The sequence below is a fragment of the Poecilia reticulata genome, linkage group LG2, assembly GCF_000633615.1.
Source record: "Poecilia reticulata strain Guanapo linkage group LG2, Guppy_female_1.0+MT, whole genome shotgun sequence".
NCBI classification, from domain to species: Eukaryota; Metazoa; Chordata; class Actinopteri; order Cyprinodontiformes; family Poeciliidae; genus Poecilia; species Poecilia reticulata.
In genome coordinates, this window is record NC_024332.1 from 17,794,154 (window position 1) to 17,804,349 (window position 10,196).

The 10,196-nt window shown below is 38.0% G+C and overlaps 1 protein-coding gene across 3 annotated transcripts; it reads right to left on the reverse strand.

The window, feature by feature from the left end:
* Positions 1-3,671: 3,671 nt before the first annotated feature.
* On the reverse strand, positions 3,672-9,838 carry rnaseh2b (ribonuclease H2, subunit B). Of its 3 annotated transcripts, none has more exons than XM_008434190.2 (11): positions 9,628-9,838; positions 9,034-9,102; positions 7,669-7,776; positions 6,898-6,974; positions 5,969-6,083; positions 5,620-5,684; positions 5,429-5,534; positions 4,577-4,658; positions 4,446-4,491; positions 4,100-4,174; positions 3,672-3,843 (listed from the first exon to the last, which is right to left on the reverse strand). In XM_008434190.2, the coding sequence occupies exons 1-11, from the start codon at positions 9,689-9,691 to the stop codon at positions 3,733-3,735; spliced, it is 918 nt and encodes a 305-aa protein (XP_008432412.1). In that variant the 5' UTR covers positions 9,692-9,838; the 3' UTR covers positions 3,672-3,732. The 3 variants fall into 3 exon arrangements, with proteins under 3 accessions (XP_008432412.1, XP_008432405.1, XP_008432417.1); XM_008434183.2 differs by having other exon boundaries at positions 4,100-4,177; positions 9,628-9,837; XM_008434195.2 differs by lacking the exon at positions 4,100-4,174.
* Positions 9,839-10,196: the final 358 nt, after the last annotated feature.

Below are 10,196 nucleotides of genomic sequence, written 5' to 3' on the forward strand. Positions count from 1 at the left end.
TGACTTAGAATGATTCCAAATAATGTACAGGAATAACCTGGTGCTGTTACATGTCAATCATCTGGGGGGGCCACTGGGGGGGCCAATCAGATGACAGGGGGGGCACTGGCCCCCCCTCTGGCTCCGCCACTGCTGCGTACCCCTAAAAGATTTAGCGGGGGTATGCAGTACCTGCAAGAGAGAGGAGCGACTGTCTGCTGTAAAAAAAAAAATATCAATGGGTTCACTGTGCACCCACTAATTAACCGTGACTGATTAGTTTTTCAAGAACAATCTAAAGCACGACTTAATCAGTTAATAAATATTTTTTTTTCTGTTTCATATTGTTTCTGAACTGTTCGTGCTTTGCTAGAGCAGCGGTGCAACACGTCGATCGCGGAAGGTTTTGAGTCGATCTCGGCAATAGGTGACAAACTGAACGCCGCCAGAAGGCTGAGACCAACACGTTCTCCTCTGACTCGCTTAAAACGTTAGTAACTTTATTAAAGAACAACAACAAAAAAGAAATCAACAAAACGCGCTCAAATTAATAATCAAAAATAATAATCTCAGTAATTATTGTTTCAACAAGGTGTTGCGCCAAATTACCAAAATAACAGAGCAGGAGTTTAAAATTAACTACTCAACCACCGCTGTGTTCAGGGAGGCTTATTAATGATCGCAAAAATAAATATCAAGCCTGCAAACCCAATATCGTAACGGACTGAATGTTATGTTTTTAACATAATCTCTGGTCGGCTTGTGGAGCGCAGGAGGTTGCCATGGAAACGGGTGTGCTTAAATGACACAGAGAGACGGAGAGTAAAAATGTGCGAGTGGTTTAGAGTTGATCACCTGTTCGGGTTGTTTTACTTTTTTTTTACTTTTGTCTTGGTGCATCACAGCCGCTTTTTAGTTTTTTAACGTTCAATAAACGACAAACTTGGACTAATAACCTCTTTCTGTGACTATACGTCATTTAGCTACAACAATATGTTTCATTACGTATTTAACAAACAAATGGCTTTTACAGCGATAATTGTGTGAAATTAAATTGTTGAATATAAAAAATAGTTTTTATGTATATACATATGACGCACAAAATGCTAAATGTATGCCTGATAAAAGACAAAGGGATGCAGTGCTTTGCGACACTATCACTAGATTAACAGGTCAGGAAAAAGGTAATTAAGAAAAAAATATGGAGGGAGAGGAAAGTAGTTCAGTTATGATAGTTTGACTTTGGCAACCTTGAGATGTAGATGTGTTGTGGAACTTATTGATAATAAGTTATCAATGATAACTTATTATTATTGATAACTGATAATAAGTTATCAACGATAACTTATTATCAATAAGTTATCATTATTGATAATAATGATAACTTATTGATATTATTACTGTAATTATACAGTCGATGATCGATCGAACCCAGGTTAAGAACCACTGATCTAGTGTCTCCATCAAGGCGCATCTCCTCCTCGGAGCTGCAGTTTTGAATCTTCAGAGCTTCCAACTCACAGAGCAGCCCTTCCCCAAAACTACCCCACTCAGCTCCTTCAGACTAGCCAGCAGCAATTAGCAAGCAACTGGTCAAATTGTACATCTGCTGAGCTCATTATACAAACTACTTTTCAGAGCGATGCTGGTAAAAATGCTGTTGAAGGGCTAACAGAGAAGATGATGTGATGACTCCCCTAGAGGCTGACATGATTGGTAAATATTGCAAGTATGCTCAAAATTTTCGGACGACTGAATCAAAACATCGCAGCTTCCTGGAGTGACTGGTTAACTGGGCAAACAGAAGGCATGGAATCAGGACTGGTCAACCAATTTCTAAAGGGACAAAATTTGGTCCAGAAATATTTTTGTGCTAATAAGTAATTATTTATACCAAAAGCACCACTGAATCTTTGAGTCATGAACCCGTGGATGACAGGAACCTGTAATTAAAGCTGCAAATTTGATGTGTTTTATATGAACGCACTACAATCATTTAACCTTCTAGCTGTACTGCACAGCAAGAAAATAACTCGGAAGACTCTCCATTGGCCAAACATAGATCCTTTCTAAAAGTTCTCCGTTTCTTCAGTCATCTTCGAGATCAATTTGACCGCCTGGTTCCTCGCATTTCTTTCTAAATGCCTTTCGAGCTGAACTGAGCAAGAGAAACCTTCAATAGGGTTGGTAAATGTTGAATTTTGGCTGATTGCAGTTTACAGTCTAGACCCGCGAGTGTGTGCTTCTGCGAGGTATCAAAGACCATTTTTGAAAAGCAACAATGCTTCCTTTCAAGCTCAAAGTCAGAGACGGCTACATGAATTAATGTTTCGTTTAACAGGTGGACATGGCGAGGGCGAGGTCAAGGCCTCCCGGCGGCGTGAAAAGCTTCATACCGGCTCAAATACAGCACAATAATCCATGCTAAGGGTAAATAGGCCTTGTACAAGAAGGGTGAATAAATACAGATGGAAAGCTTTAACGCTGTACAGATTTATTGACTTTTCAGATTTTTTGGGGGGGTTTGTGTTTTTATGCCCACCAGATTTATTACATAATTCTAACACGGTAAATACTTAGGGCTCAGCTTTCATTTTATAAACCAATTTTTTAAGAGTCGTCAATTTATTAAGGTGTACAAAGCTATGAAAAACCTCCCCCCACCCCTTTGTTTTTAAATGTTTTATATGCTTCATATGAGCCTATCTGCATTTATCAGACACATTTTTTTTAAATGAGGATTTCTCCAAAATCATCTGAACCTCTTCAAAATAAAAAATAAAAAAAAGATTTACCCATGATTGACTACACTTTTCTGGACAGCTGTTTGCTTTCATTACCCAGGGCTGAATAATATGGAGACCTGTAGAATCAAGAAATCAACTAAATATAACCTGACTGATGCAATGAAGTAGAATAAAAGATCTAAAAAGCAACAACTCATGTCCCAAACTAAAGAAATTCAAGTACAAACAAGAAACAAACTCACTGACACCAGCCTGGGAAAGGTTACACACATCTCACTCGTCTTCCCCGAGGTTAAATCTTCAACTGGTTAAAAATTTCATTCATGGGAAACTTTCAAGGTCAAAACCTCGGAAAAGAACAAAGAGGCCTGTCTCGGTTTTCCCAAAACAACGTCTTCAAGGGCTCTGAAATAACATTTTGTAAAGTTAAAAGAGTAAAAAAAAAAAAAAGTGAAACATTTTGAAAGCCGTGCATCCTTTTCTGCTGCAAGTGGAGTAAAACAAATACGACTGCTGCAGAAAAGAACGTCAGAGCGGCAGATGGCAGTGTGATGTTCTGGGCCAGCTTTGTTGCTACCACTTTCACTATTCCACGTAACCATTGATTTGGTCAATACATCGAGTCAATTGAAAACATCAATTTTGTTTTTACTCACGTCATCTTAAATCAGTTTGACAGTCAGAAACAATTAGGTGACATAAAAGCAAAAACAGAATCAACGTGTAAGCAGGTAAATATATTTCATAAACACATCATAATTTATACGCAGATCCTCTGTATAAATCAGAGGATCTCTGCTGTAGCTATTTAAAAGCTAAACTATCAGCCTACAAGCACTAAGAAGTTTATTATGGTGTATTATTTATTACTTGGGAAAACAAATAAATCCCCTTCTTCTTAATCCCTTTTCCTTCAAAAATTAAAAAGACAAACAGCCTTTCAGGTAGGTTTTTCTTTCCTTTATTACAAAACATGAGTCAGGCGAATCCAAACAGCACAACACATTCACTTCTTTTCAGCTTTGGTCTTTGGGCTGAAGAAAGAAGACATTGGCTTCATGCCACTCTTGTCCACTTTAGCCAAAGTTTTCTGAGCAGCTGTCATCTTCTTGGGTGGCTGGAATAAAAAAAAAAAAACGACAAAACAAAAATAAAGTAACAGCATAATGCAATTATTTAGCTTGGGAACAGCAGAGGATCATGATAGCAGCCCCACTGCGCTACACACAAAGCTTAAAGACAGCAGTAAATAAGCGAATATACACAACGACTGGAGGTTCTGGAAAGATATTAAACAGCTGACTGTTTGATTTAAAATGAAATAAATGAGGTCTGAATCTGCTGAGGATGTTTCTTAATACGCGTGCACTCACTTTCCGTGCAAAGTCTGCACTGTTGAATTTTGTGTAGTCTTCTCCAGCCTCCACCGGCTTGTCGGAAAGTTTCCGCTTCTGCCAAACGAGGAAGTGAGAGATGCTTTTCATAACAAGAAGCACAAAAACACAGACTGCACCACTGCCAGCTCCACCGACCTCAAGTTGAAGCCCGCAAAACCGCAGGATTAAACCACACAAACAGCGACCGAGGGCGATCGGTTCATTAAAGAACGCAAAAACAGAGAAGGGTTGAAGACTCAAAGAAAGCGCACAGTGGTTTTAGTATCATGCAAGACAGAAGAGCTGAGAAATACTTCAAGCTTCTTCCATGAAACCAACATACCTTAGACGGAGGCTCTGTTTCCTTCGGACTTTTAAGCTCTTGTAACCTGTGGCATTTAGAAAGAGATGAGTTTTGTCAACAAAGTCACAAAAACAAATGCAAATAATTTTTTTTCATTCAATTTAACTTGCCCCAAGTGTTTAAGGAGAGCTTTGCTCAGTTCTTCACTGATGTACTCGGATATCAGACCGTGAGCGTAGCGAAGGTAGTCTTCTGTATCGAAAAGAAAAGAGATGAGCCATGAAATCCTGATCATTTATTTAAATAGTTAGTGATGTAAAGATTTTTTTTTAAAGTTGAAGGCGGCTGTGATGAAGCCACCATAAAATAATATGGCACTACTGCCATCTACTGGTTGATATCAGCACCTGCAGCTAAAGTACATTTAGGTTTATGAATGTTTTCTTTTTTTATCAGTTTATCAAAATTAGCATTGTACTAAGGGTGCCTTGCAAAACTGTTCATATCCCTTGTATTTTTTCTACATGTGTGTCACGCTACGATCACAAACTTCAATCTGTCATATGAATTTTATGTAATAGATAAACATAAAGATCTATTAGTCTAACAGAACTATCTGACTAGTTCTATTAAACTAGCTTAACTACTTATACTAAATTAGTACCATTTAAACTAGTTAAAGTTTCTATTTCCTTGAAGAACAATAAAGTAAACCCCAATCCGTTGAGAATCAGCAGAAACACTTGAAATTTGACGAAATGTTAAGACGTGCAAAACCAGTAGACATATCCTATGTCTGCTGGATCTGCAGCAAAAGGTGGGAGATTTTGTAAAATATTTTGAAAACCATGTCCATTTTACATCCACTTCACATTTACGCACCGCTTCCTTTATCCCATAAAATCCCAGTAAACTACTTGGAGTTTTGTGGCCGCAACGTGACAACACGCACGAAATGTCGAAGGGCCTGAATACGTTTGCAAAGTGCGGCTAAAAAGGGAAATACAGCGATGCAGGTTTACCCTCCCGGTCGTCTGACTCAGACTTGACTCTGACATAAGTTGTGGATTTCACTCCTTCTCCCACACAGATATTTTTCTTCTTCAGGGCAGCGATGGTTCTCTCCACCTACGGCACAAGTATTGAACATCTTCACACTTTTCCACTTGCTTTTGTTTTCTCTTGCTGCTTTAACATCCTGCGCCGTCTTTACCTTCTTTTGTAACCAGTTCATGGTTCGTTCTCGACTGTAGCGATGAAACTTCAGGCTTCCGACCTCTGTAAACGGCACACAAGTCAAGTCCATTTGTGAGGGATTTTTTTAAACGACACAAAAACAATCAATTAACAAAAAGGCTGGCTAAAAAGCCAGGGGAAAGAAGTGTCTCAGGAAAAATGAAAAAAATACAACAAAAAACAAGCAGTGTTAGTGGCTGCAGGAGCAGTTTGTTTCATAATTTAGAGGCTTTTACTACAACAGCCGCTTTGCATCAGCTGAATGAGCAGCTAAAATAAAGGCTGTAACTTAAGATTGTCGCTGATTGCCTTCAAAGAAACGTCACCTTTTTCCTCTGCAATGTGGTGCAGGCTGGTCAGGGAGCGTGTGCATCTGAGCAGCCTGGAGCTCGCTGGAAACTCATCATCCTTAACAACTTGATCCACAGGCTGGAATTTCCCCTGAGTGGCAGAAAACAGAAATATCCCTTACCGTAGCTCAGTGGGGGAAATTTCACGTACGGCCAAAGGGTCAGACAAACGTCTGCTTCTGTTGGTTCTACATGCAAAATAATTCAACACCTTATGAGGTAACATACATTTCATATGCGTGAAATTATAGCAAAGTAGTGGACAAAATACAGAACATCAGACTGAGGGGGGAATGTTTGAGCAAAGGTTTCAGGATTTTTCCAAGGATTAATATTTAAAATTAAAAACATCCTGAAAAAATGCCTGAACACGCCTCAACACCTGAGTATGTTAATGTACAGGTACATCTCAACAATTTAGAACACTGAAAACACTGTGCTATATTTTTCTCCCACACTTTTTCCTTCCACTTAACTTTCTTTGAATATGCTTGGATTCGGTACTGCGTGAACCACAAGATTCTTAAACTATTATCATTTGTGCGACTTAAGGCACAGCCTTCTGACCCAGACTGAGAAGCTCGTTTAGAAACTCGGAAGCATCTGCAGATGTTTTGAGCTGAGCAGCTAATTGGGTTTTTAATTTTTTACTTTTTCACAATGTTCAAATTTTCTGAGAAACTGCTTTTAAAGTTTTCATTATCTGCAAGGCACAATCATCAAGATTACAAACAACCACGGCTGGAAATATTTCACTCCTCACGCGACGGATCTACAGAACGAAAGAGTTTCACTCTGAAATTAGTGACAGGAAAAAAAAATGTAGCGTTTCACGATATTCAAATCTTTCGCGCTCAACATGTATTTTATAGGTTTACGCAGGTGTGCAAATTGTGGTTCTTTACCTCTTGGCCAGATTTAATCATATAGGGCAATATCAGATAGAGAGGGTCCATCTGTGTTACGAAGAGAAGTTTTCCATCTGATTATAAGCAGAGACAAAACATGAAAAATTATTGGCATGAGACATGAATTTACAACACCAGAACAGAAAAAAAAACAGGCTAAACGACAGCAAGACATCTTATTTAACTTTTTAGAAGAACAGAGGAAACACATTGAAACTTTAAGACGTTAAATTCAACAATGGGAAACACTGATAGGGAATTGTTTCTTGCTTTTTGAGATCTTTTTGCCCGTGTAATGTTGTCAAACAAGTTATGTTTAGGTGAGTTCTTCATGCTACGATCATAACCCTGAATGTGGTTAATAAAAGTAATGATTTAAAAGGGAAGGCAATAACATTTTCATATGGGATGACATAGTTCAGAAAAGTTTTGGCTTGTTAAAAAATAAAATCAAAATTTGAAACTACGTTCGGAAATTTTCTTGGTCTGATATCAAGATTTGCTTGCTGGTATGAAATGTGTGACAAAAGACGAAAGACAAAAGAAATGTGCAGAGGGAGGAATGCGTCTCTCAGCGGTTTTAAACTTATAAAACACTTCGAGGTTTTTATATGTGCTTGTGAGAACGGCCTCTTTCTAAATGGATGCTTTAAGTGTTTTAAGTGCAGTTAAGCTTTTCTGTCGTTTCGCTGTTTCACTCTTTTTCAGTCGAACTCTGATGAAAGACAAGTCGGTCAAACTCTGACGCTGACAAGAAATGGGACACACCTCTCTGTACGGTCTGTCCAACGAACCAGGAGTGGAAGTCTTCTTCAAACGCCTTGACCTCGTACAGCTGCACATCACCGGCACCGAGCAAATACAGAGACGCCTCTTCTACAAGAACAGGGGGAAATGARGAACAGTGTTAATTTCACTTCTGCAACAGCAGTAAACAAACATAGAAAGGGTCGCCCTCAAACGTTCTGGGAAATATGCAGAAACTCGGGAAGGTTTTTTTTTTTTTTTTTTGGCGTAGAGTTTATGTTGTATGCATTTTTTTAAATCTGCATGTTCATCAACACTTGTAATCACTSATCAAACAAATATTTTTGTGCCGTCTTCAAAAAAAAAAAAACTGAAAATAAATATTATTCTGGGAAGAGGTTTGGGGGACATGGCAGAAAAAGCGTTTTCTGTCCTACCATCACAATCATAAACATGGGGTGTTTCCAAAACATCACTAGGACTTTAGCTGGAACTACGAACTGTGGTCAAATGAGAGAGACATTTAGCTTTCCGGCAACAAAAAATTCCAGGTGGGTGTCGTGTGAGACAAAGGATGTCAGAAAACACCCAATGCCCTCTGTTAACCATCATGGGGGATCTGTGGTGCTCTGGGCCCGTTTCCCTTCTCCCACAAAACCATGCTACAGCCCACAGCATTTTATAGTTTAACAAATACGAGGAACTTTTAAATAAAAATCTGGACATCTCTTCCAGTGAACTAAAAACAAGTCTTAATTGGGTCTTTCTACTGTATAATAATCCAAACATAGAAATGACTCACCTAAATCCAAGATACGAGAAAACCAGGTTAAAATTCACCAATCGGTTTTTTACTGGCCAATTTTCCTTACCAGTTTTCTTACAGGTTTAATCTGATGATACCAATTTTAACCCAGTTTGGTTTATTTTTAAGACTATACAACATGACAGAGGAACAAAACGTGCTGAAGGTTATTTGACAAAGGATGCAGTTTTAATCCAGCAGAAATTGAGGAACTCAAGGATTATCGCCATTACTGCATTAATCAGATTTTTATTTAACTCAAACTCAAAGTGCACCAAAGTGCATAATGTTGGTTGATGCATTTATAGATTACAAGCTGCTCTTTGTTTTGATGTTATGACTGAACATGGAGGAAGAAACAAATTCAATAATTATGAATTTACTTTAAGGTTATATGCACACCTTAAAAGGACTATATTAATTGAAAAAATAATAAGAATCTCATTTAATTTAGATGGCATGCATATATTTGTTTTTCATGCCTATAGGGACTAAACCATCATTTTGAAGTTTAGAAACCAGAAATAAATTAACCATTAGTGCAGACCAAGAGATCCGATTAACAATGGAGAGTTTAAAACCTGTAGAGGGATTCCTGAGCTTCACGAAATCTGGATCACAGTCGTGCTTCTGTGTTTCAGTTACTGAGTCTGTGGACAGAAAATAAAAACACTGTCAATAAAAACACTGTCACAACAGGTAAAGAACCAACAAGAGGATGCAATCACTAGTTAGTTAGTTAGTTAGTTAGTTAGTTAGATAGATAGATAGATAGATAGATAGATAGATAGATAGATAGATAGATAGATAGATAGATAGATAGATAGATAGATAGATAGATAGATAGATAGNAGATAGATAGATAGATAGATAGATAGATAGATAGATAGATAGATAGATAGATAGATAGATAGATAGATAGATAGATAGATAGATAGATAGATAGAATTGACAACAGTACGTTCATAACGTAGCATTAGCCAGCAATTAGAGGATATTTTCCTCTTTAAATAAGCTTACATGTATTTCATCCAGCTTAAAGACTAAGAATAGCACCACCACTTAAAGTCAGCTAAGCTATGCAGTAGACACGGCTATTAAGCTTTAATAACTACTAGTAGGTTTTGGCAAGTTAGCACTATTAGTTGTGTTATTTTCCTTTGCTAGTAGCCTACCTGCGGCGATAACAACCCAGCTGTCATTCTGTGTGTTTGGAGTGCGCTTCTTTTTAGCAGCCATGTTGTTTCTTTACATTTAGCATAACTTTGCCTTTTTCCATCCCGGGGTAGCTAGTTCTTTTTTTTTTTCTTTTTTTGCCTGACAACATGAGCTCAGAAAAGGCGCCTTTCGGTGTGACCACTTCCTGCGTCGGTCACATACAAGTCAACACGGCGTTGATAGCGGCTCGGTTAAGTCGACTTTTTTCTTCTTTTATTTGAAAAAAATACTATTAAATTCATAAAATGCTTTGGCTTTGGTGTCTCCTCAAAACCGAGAGCAAAAGTCGCAATTTCACACTTTTAATTTGACCTATTTACCTCTGCTTTTAAGCAGTGGTATGMGCCAGCTTAACGTCACACCATCGGGTGTTCCTTGTAACACCACTAGAGGTCACCCAAGAGCCTTTATTAAAATTCAATTGTGCCAAACTGTTAGAGCTTTCTCTCTGTATAGCTATTTATATCTTTTTTAAATATATATATATTCTTTGAACTAATCACTTTTTATCGATTAGAGCTTAAGG